This window comes from Hyaena hyaena, unplaced genomic scaffold (assembly GCF_003009895.1).
Source record: "Hyaena hyaena isolate Hyena2069 unplaced genomic scaffold, ASM300989v1 scaffold_219, whole genome shotgun sequence".
Classification (NCBI taxonomy): Eukaryota; Metazoa; Chordata; class Mammalia; order Carnivora; family Hyaenidae; genus Hyaena; species Hyaena hyaena.
The window spans coordinates 1,943,643-1,960,853 of NW_024080850.1; the positions used below are offsets into that span (position 1 = coordinate 1,943,643).

The 17,211-nt window shown below is 42.7% G+C and overlaps 1 protein-coding gene across 2 annotated transcripts in view; it reads left to right on the forward strand.

Moving 5' to 3' along the window:
* UBE2L3 (ubiquitin conjugating enzyme E2 L3) overlaps nucleotides 1–17,211 on the forward strand; it is a 59,068-nt gene that overhangs the window by 28,504 nt on the left and 13,353 nt on the right. Inside the window, exon 1 of one of the 2 annotated variants that reach the window (XM_039242864.1) lies at nucleotides 12,768–12,845. The exons of the other annotated variant lie outside the window; for it this stretch is intronic. Coding sequence (XP_039098795.1) covers nucleotides 12,783–12,845 — 63 coding nt within the window. The 5' untranslated portion in view covers nucleotides 12,768–12,782. Of the gene's footprint in view, nucleotides 1–12,767; nucleotides 12,846–17,211 lie in introns of those variants that run through there. 2 annotated transcript variants of the gene reach the window in all.

The following is a 17,211-nucleotide window of genomic DNA, read 5'->3' on the forward strand; positions in this document are numbered from 1 at the left end:
GTCACAGACTGAAACAGGCTCCAGGCTCTGAGCTGGCAGTCAGCACAGAGCCCGACGCGGGGCTCGAACCCACAAACCGCGAGATCATGACCTAAGCGAAAGTCGGACGCTTAACCGACTAAGCCACCCAGGCACCCCTCCTTTCCTTATTTCTTAAGTTGTCCAGTTAGATTATTGATTTGAGATCTTTCTTATTATAGCTGTAAATTTCCCTCTGAGCACTATTTTCACTGCATCCCTTAAGTTTTAATTTGTTGTGCTTTAAATTTCATTAATCTCAAGGTATTTTCCAATTTCCCTTGTGGTTTTTTTTTTCTTTGACTCATTCTTTTTTTTTTTTTTCTTTTTTAAAGAATATGTTTAATTTCTGGGCACCTGGATAGCTTAGTTAGTTGATCATCTGACCGTGGCTCAGGTCATGATCTCCTGGCTCGTTGGTTCGAGCCCCACATTGGGCTCTGCACTGATGGCCCTGAGCCTGCTTCAGATCCTCTGCTCCCCTCTCTGCCCCTCTCTCTGCTTGTGCTTTCTCTCAATAAAAAAACATTAAAAATATATATATATATATGTTTAATATTCTGGGTGCCTGGGTGGCTCAGTCAGTTAAGTGTCCAATTCTTGATTCAGCTTAGGTCATGATTTCACGGTTCATGAGATTGAGCCCTGCATCCAGGCTCCTTGTTCACAGTGCTGGAGCCTGCATGGGATTCTCTCTTCCTCTCTCTCTGCCCCTTCCCTGCTCATGAACAGGTATACGCTCGTGCACACACTCTCAAAATAAATAAATAAACATGTAAAGAAAAGAGTATGGGGGTACCTGGGTGGTTCAGTTGGTTAAGCGTCCAACTTTAGCTCAGGTCATGATCTTGAGGTTCATGAGTTAAAGCCTTGCATCTTGCTATGTGCCTACAGCTCAGAGCCTGGAGACTGCTTTGGATTTGGTCTCCTCTCTCTCTGCCCGTCCCTGATCATGCTCTGTCTTTGTCTCTCTCTCTCTGAAAAATAAACAAACATTAAAAAATAAATAAAAAAGAGTATGTTTAATTTCCACGTATTTGTGAGTTTTCCAGTTTTCCTTTCATTTTTAACTTCTAGTTGCATTCCACACTGGCCAGTAAAGATACTTTGTGTGATTTCAATCTTTCAAAATTTATTTAAAGACTTATTTTGTGGCCTAACATGTGGTTTATTGTGGAAAATGTTTCAGAGGCACTTGAAGAATGTATATTCTGCTGTTATTAGATGGAGTGTTCTGTATATGTTAGGTCTAATTGGTTCTAGGACTCCCATTTCTTTGTTGATCTTCTGTGTTTTTCTGTTATTGAAAATGGGGTACTGAAATCCCCAAATATTATTTAGAACTTGTATTTCTTCCTTCACTTCTGTCAATTTTGCTTCATGTATTTTGGTTTATGTTTGTTAGTTGTGTATAGGTTTATAATTTTTGTATCCCCTTGATGGATTGAACCTTTATCAGTATATAATATCTTTTGTTATCCTTTTTACTTAAAAATCTATCTTGTCTCATAATAATATAGTCACTGTAGCTCTCTTTTGGTTATTATTATTATTATTTTTAAATTTTTAAATGTTTTATTTATTTCTAGGGGAGAGAGAGAGAGAGACAGCGTGAGCAGGGGAGGGTCAGAGAGAGAGGGATTCACAGAATCTGAAACAGGGTCCAGGCTCTGAGCTGGCAGTCAGCACAGAGCCCGATGCAGGTCTCGAACCCACAAACCGCGAGATCATGACCCAAGCGAAAGTCGGACGCTTAACCGATTAAGCCACCCAGGCGCCCCTCTCTTTTGGTTATTAATTGCGTGGAATATCTTTTCTATCTTTTCCTTCTTTTAAAATTTTTTTAATGTTTTATTTATTTCTGAGAGAGACTGTGTGAGCAAGGGAGGGTCAGAGAGAGAGGGAGATACAAAATCTGAAACAGGCTCCAGGCTCTGAGCTAGCTGTCAGCACAGAGCCTGATATGACGCTCGAACCACAAATCGTGAGATCATGACCTGAGCCAAAATCAGAGGCTCAACTGACTGAGCCACCCAGGCGCCCCCCCCATCTTTTCCTTCTAACTTTATGTTTTTGTAAAGCGAGTCTCTTGCAGTCAGCATACAGATAGCCTTCATTTTCTTATCCATTCTGGCAATCTTTTATTTTATTTATTATTTATTTTAACTATTTATTATTTTGAGAGGGAGAGCACGAACAGGGAAGGGGAAGAGAGAGAGAATCCCAAGCAGACTTTGCACTGTCCACACAGAGCCCAATGTGGGGCTTGAACCTGTGAGCTGCAAGATCATGACCTGAGCTGAAATCAAGAGTCAGATGCTTAACTGACTGAGCTACCCAGATGCCCTAATCTCTGTCTTTTATTAAGTGAAGAGATTATTCCATTTACATTTCAAGTGATTATTAAGAAAGAATTTCCTTCTGTTATTTATCTGTTTGCTTTCTGGTTGTCTTACATGCTTTTTGTTCCTGAAATCCTCCATTATTGCCATATATATTTAGTTGACTTTCTTTGTAGCATACCATTTTGATTCCCTTCTTTCTTTTTATCTATACTTATTAGTTGTTTTCTTAGAGGTTACCTTGGGGATTACAATTAACATCTTAATCTTTTAACAACTTAGTTTGAATAATACCAACTTAATTTCAGTAGTATTCAAACACTGTGCTCCTACATGTCTCCATTACCTCCCAGTTTTATATTATTATTTTCACGAATAGCAGTTACAAACCCAAAGTGCAATAATCTATAACATTAGCTTTTATATTTTTCTGTGTAGTTACATTTATTTATTTATTTATTTAATGTTTTATTTATTTCTGAGAGAGAGAGAGAGAGACAGCGTGAGCAGGGGAAGGTCAGAGAGAGAGAGGGAGATATAGAATCTGAAATGGGCTCCAGGCTCTGAGCTTGCTGTCAGCACAGAGCCTGATGCGGGGCTCGAACCCCCGAACTGTGAGATCATGACCTGAGCCGAAGTCGGACGCTTAACCGACTGAGCCACCCAGGCGCCCCTGTGTAGTTACATTTATTATTGTTCTTTCTTTTTTTCTTTTTCAAGTTGTTGGTATCATTTATTATTATGTTTTACAACTAATTGTATATCTACATGCATGAAACTTTTTAAATCCATTTTATTGAAATTTTTTATGATGAAATACTTATTAAAATATATAATTGATAAATATACACATGCAAATATTGCTTGAGGGTTAATTCTCATAAGTGAAATTATAAATCTAAATTTTTTCATCTTTTTTGCATTTTTTTAAATTTATTTTTTAATTTACATCCAAATTAGTTAGCATATAGTGCAACAATGATTTTAGGAGTAGATTCCTTAATGCCCTTACCCATTTAGCCCAGTCCCCCCTCCCACAACCCCTCCAGTAACCTTTTGTTTGTTCTCCATATTTAAGAGTCTCTTATGTTTTTGTCCCCCTCCCTATTTTTATGTTAATTTTGCTTCCCTTCCTTTATGTTCATCTCTTTTGTATCTTAAAGTCCTCATATGAGTAAAGTCATACGTTATTTGTCTTTCTCTGACTAATTTTGCTTAGCATAATACCCTGTAGTTCCATCCACATAGTTGCAAATGGCAAGATTTCATCCTTTCTGATTGCTGAGTAATACTCCACTCTGTGTGTGTGTGTGTGTGTGTGTGTGTCTGTCTGTCTGTCTGTCTGTCTGTCTGTCTTTATCCATTCATCCGTCGATGGACATTTGGGCTCTTTCCATTACATTGGCTGTTGTTGACAGTGCTGCTATAAACATTGGGGTGCATGTGCCCCTTTGAAACAGCATACCTGTATCCCTTAGATAAATACCTAGTAGTGCAGTTGTTGGGTCGTAGGGTAGTTCTATTTTTAATTTTTTGAGGAACCTCTATACTGTTTTCCAGAGTGGCTGCACCAGTTTGCATTCCCACCAGCAGCGCAACAGAGATCCTCTTTGTCCGCATCCTCACCAACATCTGTTGTTGCCTGAGATGTTAGTGTTAGCCATTCTGATGGGTGTGAGGTGGTATCTTATTGTGGTTTTGATTTGTATTTCCCTGATGATGAGTGACCTTGAACATCGTTTCATGTGTCTGTTGGCCATCTGGATATCTTTGGAAAGTGTCTGTTCATGTCTTTAGCCCACTTCTTCATTGAGTGTTGAGTTTGATAAGTTCTTGATAGATTTTGGATACTAACCCCTTATCTGATATGCAAATACCTCTCCCATTCCCTCCAGTTGCCTTTTAGTTTTGCTGATTGTTTCCTTTGTTGTGCAGAAGCTTTTAATTTTGATGAGGTCCTAGCAGTTCATTTTTGCTTTTGTTTCCCTTGCCTCCGGAGACATGTTAAGAAGTTCATGCGTCCAAGGTCAGAGAGGTTCTTGCCTGCTTTCTCCTCTAGGATTTTGACGGCTTCCTGCCATACATTTAGGTCTTTCATCCACTCTGAGTTTATCTTTGTGTGTAGTGTAAGAAAGTGGTTCAGGTTCATTTTTCTGCATGTAGCTGTCCAGTTTTCCCAGCACCACTTGCTGAAGAGACCGTCTTTATTCCATTCAATATTCCCTGCTTTGTCAAAGATTAGTTGGTCATACGTTTATGGGTTGTTCTTTATTTCTTCATATGGCTTTAAGTTACTGTCCTTTCATTTAGCTCGAAGCATTCTCATTTGTATTTCTTTTAGGGAAAGTGATGATTTGGTTTTTTTTTATTTAGAGCACGAGAGAGGGAGACAATGCACATGTGAGAGAAGCGGAAGAACAAAGATAGAGAATCCCAAGCAGGGTCCACACTATCAGTGCAGAGCTCTCCGCGGGCTCAATCTCATAAACTCATGAGATCGTGACCTGAGCCGAAACCAAGAATCAGTTGCTGAATAGCCTGAGCCACCCAGGCGCCCCTCTCTCAGTTTTTACTTATTTAGGAATATTTTAATTTCTCATTCATTTTTGGAGGATAATTTTTGCTGACAGTCTTTTCTTTTCGGCCTCTTGAATATGTCATCCCACTGCCTTATGGCCTCCATGGTTTCTGGTGAGAAATCATTTGTCTTACTGAGAATCCAGACAAATCACTTGTTTTTTATGGCTTTCAAGATTATCTCTTTAGAGATTTGACTATGTGTCTTAGTATGATCTCTTTGAGTTGATTTTGCTTGGAGTTCATTAAGCTTCTTGGATGTGTAGATTAATCTTTCATGGAACTTGGGAAGTTTTTTGCTCATTATTTTTTCAAATATTCTTTCTGCCTCTTTTCTGTTTCCTGGGCTTCTGGGGCTCCCATAATGTATGTGTTGGTCTTCTTGATGGTGTCCCATATATTCCTAGGCTCTATTCACTTTTCTTTATCCCTTTTTCTTTCTGGTCCACAGACTGGATAATTTCAGATGTTCTAACTTCAGGTGCCTGAAGTCTTTCTTCTGCTTACTCAAACCTACTGTCAAATTGCTCTGCTGAAATTTTCATTTCAGTTATTGTGCTGTTCAGCTTTAAATTTGTTCCCTTTTTTACAGCTTCTGTCTATTGGCGTTCTCATTTTGTTCAGACATCATTTTCCTGGTTTTATTTAGCTCTTTGTCCATGATTTCCTTTACTTCTTTGAACATGTTTTAGACTGTTGATTTTAATTCTTTGTCTAGTAAGCCCAGCGTTTAGATATCCTCAGGAATGGTTTCTGTTGATTTGTTCTACTCTTTAAATGGGTTATACTTGGGCTCCTGGCTGGCCCAGTTGGTAGAGCATGCGACTCTTGATCTTGGGGTTGTAAGTTCAAGTTCCATGTTGAATATAGATTTTACTTAAAAATCTTAGGGGTATCTGGGTGGCTCAGTCAGCTCGTGTCTGATGCAGCTCAGGTCATGATCTCACGGTTTGTGAGTTTGAGCCCCGTATCGAGCTATCTGGTCTTAGCATAGAGCCTGCTTCGGATCCTCTAAACCCCATCTCTTTCTGCTCCTCCCCCACTAGCAAGCCCTCTCTCAGTCTGTCTCAAAATAAATAAACTTTAAAAAAAAAACCTTAATAAGTAAGTCATGCTTTTATTAAGGTTTTTTAAAAGTTTATTTATTTTGAGAGAGAGGGGGCATGTGTGTGCACGAAAGAGGGGGTTGATGAGACAGAGAGGGAGAGAGAATCCCAAACATGCTCCATGGTGTCAGCACAGAGCGCACTTCGGGTCTCTGTCCCACAAGCTGAGAGATCATGATCTGAGCTGAAATCAAGAGTTGGACACTTTACTGACTGAGCCACCCAGGTGTCCCTTTATTTATTTATTTTTAAAGTTTATTTATTTTGAGAGAGAGAGTGTGTGCATGGATCTGCAAGCAAGGGAGGGGCAGAGAGATGAGAGAAAATCCCAAGCAGGCTCCACATTCAGCCCAGAGCACGAGGGGCTAGATCGCCTGATCCTAAGATCATTGCCTGAGCCAATAACAAGAGTCAGATGCTTAACCAACTGAGCCACCCAGGTGTGCCCCTAAAGATTTTATTTTTGGGGGGGCACCTGGGTGGCTCAGTTGTTGGAGCACCTGACTTCAGCTCAGGTCATGATCTTGCAGTTTGCAAGTTTGAGCCCTCTATGGCACTCTGTGCTGATAGTTCAGAGCCTGGAGCCTGCTTTAGATTCTATGTTTCCCTCTCTCTGCACCCCCACCCCACCCCCACCTTGTTCATGCTCTGTCTCTGTCTCTCTCTCCTTCAAAAATAAACAAACATGAAAAAAAATTTTTTTTAAGTTATCTCTATACTCAATGTAAGGCTTGAATTTACAAACCCAAGATCACATGCTCTACTGACCAGGCCAGCCAGGTGCCCCTCTTTTTCTTTGTATACTTTGTGATTATTGTTGTTATTGGAAACTGGACACTTGAATATTGTAATCCGGAATCAGATTCTCCCTCTTGCACAGGGTTTGCTGGTTTGTTTGCAAAAAACCTTTTTTAAAGTGTATTTTTGAGAGAGAGAGAGAGAGCGTAAACAGAGGAGGAGCAGAGAGAGAGAGGGAGACACAGAATCTGAAGCAGGCTCCAGGCCCTGAGCTGTCAGCACAGAGCCTGATGCAGGACTTGAATCCATGAACTGTGAGATCATAACCTGAGCTGAAGTCGGATGCTTAATTGACTGAGCCACCTAGGCACCCCTGTTTGTTTGTTTAATCTCTGCACCCACCATGGGGATTGAACCCCTGACACCAAGATCAAGAGTTGCATATTCTACTGACAGAGCCAGCCAGGCTTAGCCTGGAGTTTGCTATTCTTGATTGTTAAAGGTTTCACTTGTGTTCTGCCAGTGTTTGGGCTGAAATTTCCTTGATTGCCAGAAGGTTTAAAAAAAGAGTCTCAGTCTGTGCAGATTGGCTCTGTGCTAGAGTACTACTTAAACACAGAGCCAAAGCCTTTACTTGTCGCTTGTGTTGAGGCTGTAATTAGATAGTGGGTGAAAGTTTCAAATCTTCTCTGGACTTTTCTGAGCATGTAGCCTGTCCGAGGCGTGTGCATGGCTTTCTCAATTCCCTAGTATAGTTGTACACTTTGGAATGTCCTAATTTCCCTAGATTTCTTCTTGGCTTTTCCTCCATTGCTTTAGGGAATCTTAGTCATTATCTTTTGCTCTGGGTGGCCGTGGGTTTTCCATTGCCTTACAATGTTTTGGAGCAGTGCCTGTGATTTTTCACCCTGTGTGGATTCTGAATTAGGTAAAAACAGAGATGACCACCCTGTGTCAGCCCCTCAGGTAGCCCCCAGACACGGTAGAACAGACAGACACAGTAATTTGCAAGTAAAGTCTGCTCTGCATCCTCTGGAGCTGGGGACCAGGGCCTCACACTGAAAATAGAGGCTGCCATCTGCAAGACTGTCTATTGCCCAGCCAGGGAGGAGGTGGAGTGAGGGCAGGGAAGATTGCCACAAAGCTTTCCCACCATTTGTCAGTTTTTTTTTCTTTTTCTCTTTTTTAATGTTTTATTTATTTCTGAGAGAGAGAGAGACAGCGTGAGCAGAGGAGGGTCAGAGAGAAAGGGAGATACAGAATCCAAAACAGGCTCCAGGCTCTGAGCTACCTGTCAGCACAGAGCCCGACGCGGGGTTCGAACCCACAAACTGTGAGATCATGACCTGAGCCAAAGTCGGATGTTTAACCGACAGCCAGCCAGGTGCCCTTAATGTTTTTTGTTTTTTGTTTTTTTTTTTAAGTTTATTTACTTTGGGGGCGGAGGGGCAGAGAGAGAAAGACAGAGAAAAACAAAAACTGTTGTTTTTTGCAGGCTCTGCTCTCGAACCCAGGGACCTGAGATCATGACTTGAGCCAAAATCAACAGTTTTTGCTTTTTTTTCCTTGATTCTTCGTTCATTTGGTTGCTATAAACCTTGGACTGCAGGGGCCCCTGGGTGGCTCAGTCGGTTAAGCATCCGACTTTGGCTCAGGTCATGATCACACGGTTCATGGGTTCGAGCCCCTTGTTGGGCTCTGTGCTGATAGGTAGCTCAGAGCCTGGAGCCTGTTTCGGATTCTGTATCTTTCTCTCTCTCTGACCCTCCTCTGCTCATGCTGTCTTTCTCTCTCTGTCTCTCTCTCAGAAATAAATAAAACATTAAAAAAAAATTTAAACATTGGACTGTTTTCCCAAGTTCATACAAAGTTGGTTCTGACAGTTTCTGCATGCATATTTTGTTTTATTTTATGTTTCTCTGGAGGAATAGGAGTTTGGAGCTGCTTGCTTTGCCATTTTGTTGATGTTGCTTTCTAAATTTTTTAATTTTAATCAGGAATGAGTGGATTTCGTTAAAGGCCATATTACTTGTCAGTTAGATTTTATGATACAGGTTTTCACAGTGGCCTGTTAATTAAATCTCTCTTCCCTTTCTGGATTAACCCCTCCTTAATTGTGGACAATTTTCAAAAAGTATTCCATTGTATTAAGTTTACTAGTCTTTAGTATTTTTACATACGTGTTCATATGTGACATTGTATTGTATTTTTTGTTTGGATTGGATTTAGGTAAGATGGTCATGCTAGTTTTAGTATCATGAAGTAGAAATTTCTTTTTCTGTGTTGTGAATAGCTAATATTTGCTTTCGTGTTAATTTCTGCTTTTATTTTATGATGTCTTCTCTTTCTTTGGTGTTTGCTCTTTGTCCTTTTCTAATTTTGTGATTTGAGGGGTGCCTGGGTGGCTCAGTTGGTTAAGTGTCCAACTTCGGCTCAGGTCATGATCTCATGGTTCGTGGGTTCGAGCCCCGCGTCAGGCTCTGTACTGACAGCCAGCTCAGAGCCTGGAACCTGTCTTCAGATTCTGTCTCCGTCTCTCTCTGACCCTCCCCTGCCCACGCTGTCTCTCTCTCTCTCTCTCTCAGAAATAAATAAAATATTAAAAAGAATTTTTTAAAAATAATTTTGTGATTTGAGTGCTTAGTTCTTTAAGGCAGGAATTCATTCCATCTTGAGTTCCTTTCTTGCCTGGGCTGCTCCTATCCCGTGTCATTGTCACCCTGAACTTGTGATGGTACTGCTGCTAGTTTTACCTTTTATTGAGAAGGTAAGATGTGCACAGGTGGAAACATTCCAACAGTGACATTAGGTCTTTCTTCTAATAGTCTGTGCCTTGGTTCCTTATTTGTAAAACAGAACTCACATGTGTCTGCCTCACAGTGGGCAGGGGACTAAATAGGTTGACGGTGCTCCCAGGCCTAGCGCAGAGCAGGTGTTCACTTCAGCCAATGTTGTGGTTCATGCTCCATTCAGCTGCCCTGAATGTCCTTGCCTCTGGGCTTCAGAACCACAGACCTGTGAGTCATCTTTGTATCCCTGAGGCCTTGTACATCAAAGGCTGCCCCAAGAATTGTTTTTAAAATTAAATGAAGGCTCTCTGGAGAGGCCTTGTACTTCCTTGCTGTTCCCTACCAGCTGGTGGGAGAGGAAGTAGTCTCTCTGACATTGCGGTTTCTCTGGCCTCCATGCTGGCTCCTGGACCTCGCTGCTCTCCTTTCAGTGCCCACACACACCAGGTTCTGGTGAACCCCTCCAGAATATTTTTGGGGATTGGCATCAGTTGCACTGATTAATATCGTCTTTTGAAAACTGGAAGTACCTTGGTCTCTGTGCAGGGTTTTCCATTTCACAAGTTCTTTGCAGCACCTCATAGGCTCATCATCAAATCTTCCTGACCTGCACTGGATACCAGCCCCTTTTGAACAGCTTTGCTCCTTTGTTGGGGAGGCTACAGGTCAGTGCCCTCCACCAGTTGACCCTAAGTTGGGCTGTGGCTAAGGTACTCAAAACTAACCGTTGCGTCAAATTCCTGTTTGTTAACTTTTAGGGAGAGACCTTGCTTTTTCTCAGGAACATGACCTCTCTTCTGCTTAGGAGGCCACCCCTTCTGCTTAGGGCACCCATCCTTCTCCTCCTGAGTCTCCTCTGAAACTCCCCATCTCCTGGTCTCGGTGAATCTTGTCCTTCTGTGTTCTCTCCAGTCACCATTTGTACTGGTGAGGTCACTTTTGACTCCCAAGTAAGGAAACTCCCAACTCAGTTTAGCTTTGAAAAGGGCAAGTTACTGCACCTGACAAAATCCTCTGAGCTGGTTAATCCAGCAGCTGAGTGATGTGAGCAAGGACCTGAATTCTGCCTGTCCCTCTTTTCCTGACCTTGGTTCCATTCAGTCCAGCTTTTACCCAGTTGTCAGATAGCTGCTGCAGTACTGCAGACTCCTGCAGGGCCCCAGTGTCCAGGGTCGGAAGGGGACCTTCTCTTCCCTTCACTTCTCTGTCTCTGAACTGTTTGTTTTGAGGTAGTAGTCAATTCTCATGCAATTATAATATAGAGAGATCAGTACCCTTCACCTATTGCATAACTATAGCACCGTATCATAACCAGAAGATGAAGTAATACAGTCCGCTGACCTTATTCAGATTTCTCCAGTTTTAATATGTGTGTTTATGCTTCTGCAGTTTTTTTTAATGTTTTTTATTTCTGAGAGAGAGAGAGATAGCACGAGCAGGGGAGGGTCAGAGAGGGAGACACAGAATCTGAAACAGGCTCCAGGCTCTGAGCTGTCACCACAGAGACCAGTGCGGGGCTTGAACCCACGAACTGCGAGATCATGACCTGAGCTGAAGCCAGATGCTTACCAACTGAGCCACTCAGGCGCCCCAGTATGTTTCTGCAGTTTTATCATACATGTAGTTTAATGTGACCAAGAACAAAGGTACTTATTCCAGAAGCTGCCCACAGACTCCTCACATCTTATCCAGAACCAGGACATGTGGCTTACCCCCACCCCCTAGCTATCACTGGCTGAAGTAGGATAGCACTGTCCAATGGGGACATTTTAAACTTTAAAATGTTTAAAAAGTCATTTGGGAGGTCATTTTGATAAATAGTTTACATAATGCAGTATATTAAAAATATTGTTCGACATCTAATCACTATCAGTAATTGTTACTGAAATATTTTGCATTCTTTTTTATTTTTTATACAAGGGTCTCAGAGATCCAGGTTGTGTTTTGCACTCAGCACTTCTCAACTCAGAAGATTCACATTTCAAGTGCTCAGTAGGCACTAGCAGCTGGCAGCTACCTGTCACACAGGTTCAAACCAGTCAGGTTTTAGCCCTGGGTCACAATGAGGGAGCAGTGAGACTGCATACAAAACCTGGGGTTTGCCAGCAAGGAAATGGAGGGAAGCCTGTTGGCTGGACAGCCTGTTGGGGTCTGCTGTGGCCCACCCCATCACTGTACCCCCCTCTATTTGGGCACTGCTCACTGTGTGACTTTGACTGTATTGTGATGTTGATATCTATCTCAGTGAGTTCTGGATCAGGCGGGAGCCTGAAATCTGTTTCCCTTTTACTTCCTGTTCCCAGCACCATGTGTCACACATAGTAGGCACCTTACAGTTTGTAAGCTGAACTTGTAGTTCTCCTAAAGCAGTATTTCTCAATGAGGTTGTGTTGTACACTGCATTTTGGTATGTGTATGTGGATTATTTGTGTACTATTGTCCCTGTTTCTTGTCCACTAGATGCCAGCAGCCAACTTTGTCATTGGGACAATGTAAGGACACCTTTAGGCATTTCTAAACCTGTCTGAGAGGGACAACATTGCCCTTAGTTGAGAATTACTGTTTCTGTGTTTGCTTTGTTGTTTTTTTTTTTTTTAAGTTTATTTATTTATTTTGAGAGAGAGAAAATTCCAAGCAGGCTCTGTGCCGTCAGTGCAGAGCCCAGTGCAGAGCTTGAACTCATGAACCGTGAGATCATGACCTGAGCTAAAATCAAGAGTTGGATGCCTAACTGACTGAGCCACCCAGGCGCCCCTACCTTGCCCGTTCTTAAAATTGGTTATTTGGGTCTATTTTGGGTTTTTAAATTCAGTTGTAACTAGCTTTTTTTTTTTTTTAAGTGTTTATTTTTGAGAGCATGAGTGCGTGAGTGGGGGAGAGACAGAGAGAATAGGGGGCAGAGGATCCACAAGTGGGCTCCACGTTAACAGCAGCAAGCCTGACGCAGGGCTCGAACTCACGGACCATGAGATTATGATCTTAGTCAATGTCAGACATTCAGCTAGACTGAGCCACCTAGGTGCCCCTAGCTTTGGTTTTTAAAAAAGCAATAATAATCAGATTTTCTTTCCTAACAAGAACTTGTTTTCTTTCCATGTGAATGACCTGGAATTGACTCCCTACCACCTAGATTGACTGTGAGGTTCTCATATTCCTACTTTATTAGCCACTCTAAGCTGTGACTCGTGCCTGGGATATCCAGAGATGTGGAAATGTTTTCTCTTCTGTGTACAAGCTCCAGGCTGGTTCTGGCTTCTGGGGTCATTGTGTTTCAGGTATGTTAAACCATTATTCTGAGACCTGACCCATTCTTGGCCGTATTCAAAAGAATAACATAAATACTGGCATTGACGGTTTTGTAATCAAGAATAGAATCTGAATTTAGGCATGGTTCTAAGGCTGCCTTAGAACCTCAGGCATCTCCTGGACTAATGGAGAAGACAGGTGATTAAAATGCAGCTATCAGTGCTCTGAGGAGCCCACCAGAACAGCAAGGCTTCCTTGCAGCCACTTTCCTCTGTCTTAGATAAGCCCAGGCTTCTTCCTTACATGAAAACATCACTGATCTTGTGGCTTCCCGGAGTGGGTGCTGCCACCGTGTCCTCACCGCTCCCTGCAGCCTTGCCTCCCCTGCTTTCCTGTGGTGAAGAAGGAGCGTTGGCCAGTGATGTCTTGGGAATACACGATAGCTTTGGTTTTAATTAAAAAAAAAAAAAGTGGGGTTTTTAATGCTCCCACGGGACACTCAAGATACTTACTATTGATACCATCTTCACAAATGTAATGGAGTTCATGCCCTGCCGTTGGGGGTAGCAGTAAAGAAATTGTGGCACATCTGGACGTCAGAATCTGCTGCAGCCATTAGGAAGATCAAGGAGAAACGTGTACCCGGGTGATGAGGGTAATGTCGGTGGCAGCCTGCAAGGTAAATAAAGGTGGTTATTGTACTGTGCGCACAGTTCCCCAGCATGTGAGAGCCTCGTGTGCCTTCACCTAAAAGAAGGGGCAGGAATGCCATCTACTAGGGTTCTGGCCCCAGTTCTCTGTCAGGCAGGGGAGACTAGGGCACCATGTTTTCTCCCCTGCCTGCCCACATCTCATGTTTTTTTTTTTTTTTTTTTTTTTTTTTTTTTTTTTTTTNTTTTTTTTTTTTTTTTTTTTTTTTTTTTTTTTTTTTTTTTACAACAAATGCAGATTTCTGTCTCTGTTGGTATTGAATGTTCTTTTAGCAACTCTTGAGGCCAGATTGTAGAAAGCAGTGTATGTTCTTGGCTTGCCTGCCCTCCACCTGAGGGTCCGTCCTTCAACTTTGAGCTCCTCCTGGGAGAAGTTAGCCACCTCTGGCCAAGCCCCCTCAGTCTCGAGTGAGACAAAAATGTCATTTATCCAACAAAGTTTTATTGCCTCGATTTCCCCTTTGTTACTTAATGGATACAGAGTGTTTGAGGGCAAAGAAAGTCTTGAAATTAGAGAGAGGTGGTTGCACAACATAATGAATTCACTAAATACCACTGAATTGTATGTGCCAAAATAGTTCATTGTATGTTACATGAATTTTGCTTCAATTAAAAATCTTTCTTCCCCACTTAAAACAAAACCTACTTTCTGAAACTAATAGGGTATTCCAATGTCTATGACATAAGCACCCTTCCTTCCTTTTTTTCCCCTGTTGCCCTCTGGTGATTGGTGTGGTTCTTGATTAAAAGTATTTGACAGTCTCCCAAGCACAGTATAAAAGCTCCTTTAGTGTTAGGTTATTTTTTGTCAAAGAAGAAGGAAGATTTCCCTCAGCTCTACCCTGGCCTCCAGGAGCCCATGTGAGGCTTTGGTTTCCTTCTTTTACCTTTTTGTTGCCGCATTTGTAGTTCTAATCTCTCACCTTCCTTTCTGGATCCTTATTCACTTTACAGCCCATTTCAACAGAAATCCTCACCCGCCAGATGCCTGCCCTCTTTCCACATTGTCCCTTGGGACTGAGGCGGAGCCAAGTCCTGCCTCTCAGGGCCCAGCCCTGATCTGTGTTTTCTGCTCTTCTCTGCTTTCCTCCTGATTCTCCTGTAGCTTTTTCCTTCTGCTTTTCTGTAGCTGTAGTGGTTGAAGCCAATGAGCGGAGCCCTGGTTTCTGACCCCGAGCCATACATAAAAATATTTTGCCACCAACCTCAGAGGACACTGGGGATGTTCTTAGGGAGAAGAGTATCCCTCCATGTTGGTGGGAACTGTTGAGCTCCTGTCCAAGCCAGGCACAGGCTTTGTAAACAGAAGCTACCAGGGCACTGCCCTCCATGGTCTCTTTAACATTGAGGGGGGCTCCACCTGCAAGGTGCTCTGGCCTGACAGAAATGGGAAATGTCTGGATTGCAGAGTGAAAGACAAGGTATAGCAACATGAGCAGAAGTTAGACACTATGACTCCAGTTTTATAATTGCTTATAAAAAATATGTACAGCAGACGTCCAGAGTAAAACGCGTTTGTTTACATATGCATAGAGAACATAGCAGGGCCATGCAGCAGGGACTAACAGCTGTTATCCTGGGGGATGGAATGTTTAATACTTTTTTTTTTTTGGTTGAATGTTCCACTTTTATGAAGATTAACAATAAAGCTACTTCATTCTTGGGGATAGTGGATTGTGTACATAGGAGTCCAGAGGAGAGAAAGTTCTTTATTGAATTCAGTTCATGGAGATCATGGTTTTTAAAACTTTAAAAAAAAAAAATTTAATGTTTGTTTATTTTTGAGAGGGAGAGACAGAGTGCACGTGGGGGAGGGGCAGAGAGAGAGGGAGACAGAGAATCCGAAGCAGGCTCCAGGCTCTGAGCTGTCAAAAAAGAGCCCAACACAGGGCTCGAACTCACAAATTGCGAGACCATGATCTGAGCCAAAGTTGGATGCTTAACTGACTGAGCTACCCAGGTGCCCCATAGAGCATGATTTTTAAATTTAGATATAATTCAGAGCGTAGTTTGGTCATAAGAGATTAGAAAACCAGTTCTAAAATTACTTCTACTAATACTTTCAATATGATGGAATTCTATAGTATTGAGGTCTTCATTGAAAACTATACTGTGAAAAGCCCTATGAACTGAATTGTTGGAAATGGTACAAACAACTCATCCAGAAAGCAACATTAGTGCAAACTCAACCTACTAATTGAGTAGATTTCATGATTTAGGCAGTCAAGAAGCTTATTTTCAGAATAGCTTGAAAGAATAAATACTTGACAATTTACAAAGGGTAAAAAGACATCATCTGCGTTGAGACGCATGAGCTTATCTCAGTATTTGACAAAATTCTAGATTTTTTTTTAATGTTTATTCTTGAAAGAGAAAGTGAGACAGAGCATGAGCAGGGGAGGGGCAGAGAAGGCGGGGCAGACACAGAATCTGAACCAAGCTCCAGGCTTCAAGCTGTCAGCACAGAGCCCAACGCTGGGCTCGAACCCACGAACTGTGAGATCATGTCCTGAGCCAAAGTCAGACGCTTAACCAACTGAGCCACCCAGGCGCCCCAATAGACAAGATTCTAGAGTGGACCCTGAAGGCATGAGAGCATAGAAAGCTCCCCTTTAACAACACAGTTCAACTCTGGGGGGTGGGTAGCCAGCAGGGCAGGTCTGGGCTTGGCATCCTTGTGATAGTAAATCTCGGGCTTTTGTTAACTTGCTGGGTGAGGCGTGAGGAAGGGATCTGATGCGGCTTAGGGGTTGTCACCAAAATGGACAGAAGTGGATGTGAAACAGACCCTTTAGTTCATCTTGGAGTGAAGAAGGGACAGCATGTGCATTAGCTCTGCACCAGGATCCACCTGTTCGCATCAAGTCAGCCATGAATTCTGCCTGTGGTGTCAGACAGTTAGCTGTGTATGTGCTGTGGGGACACACCGTGTGGCAGCAATCCACGTCAAGGAGTGCAAGGATTGGCCTGACTTCCTCTGTGGCTGCTAGAGAGCTGTGTGGCGTCCTTACCTCATCACAGAGAAAGCAGTCACAGTAGTGACACAAACTGGACTTCTGTGAGGAAACAAAGTCAGGGCTATCGCCCAAGGAAGGGAAGACGTGAAATGCAATGGGATCTTGAGACATTTGAAGGGTTGCCCTGGAAAGGAAAGATTAGGTTTGGTCACAGGATTAGGAGTAGGACACTTTGGGTCTGGTGCCATCTGTGGAGGGGCTTCCTCTTGGTCTTAGTTGCCACAGAAGGACTTTGTGCCTTGCCAAGTTGGTGTCGAGAGAGTTGGTGTGAAGGATCTGAAGTTTTTACTCTACTTGCCAGCTAACAAGGTAGCCTGCCACAGCTTATTGGATGCTGGCAGGAGACATAAGACTTCTCTTGTACAGGGACAGAGAACAGTCCACGGTGTCAGCAAGCCACGTGAGCATCAGCACATTCTCATCAGTGCCCATGCCTACAGGTCCCATGAGAATGGGCCCAGATGGATGCCTGCACATGCAGCAAGTTGTGTTACAGGAGAGGAAGTATGCGTTTAGGGTCTTAGGCTGATGGCTCAACTTCCATCCCACTTGTCACGTTTCCAGATGTCAGTGACAATCTGCCTGAGGTTGCCGTTGTGGGAACTGAACTAGAGATAAGAGTGGTCGAATCTTATTTACATGCCCGTGTGTAATGACTAGAAGCAAAG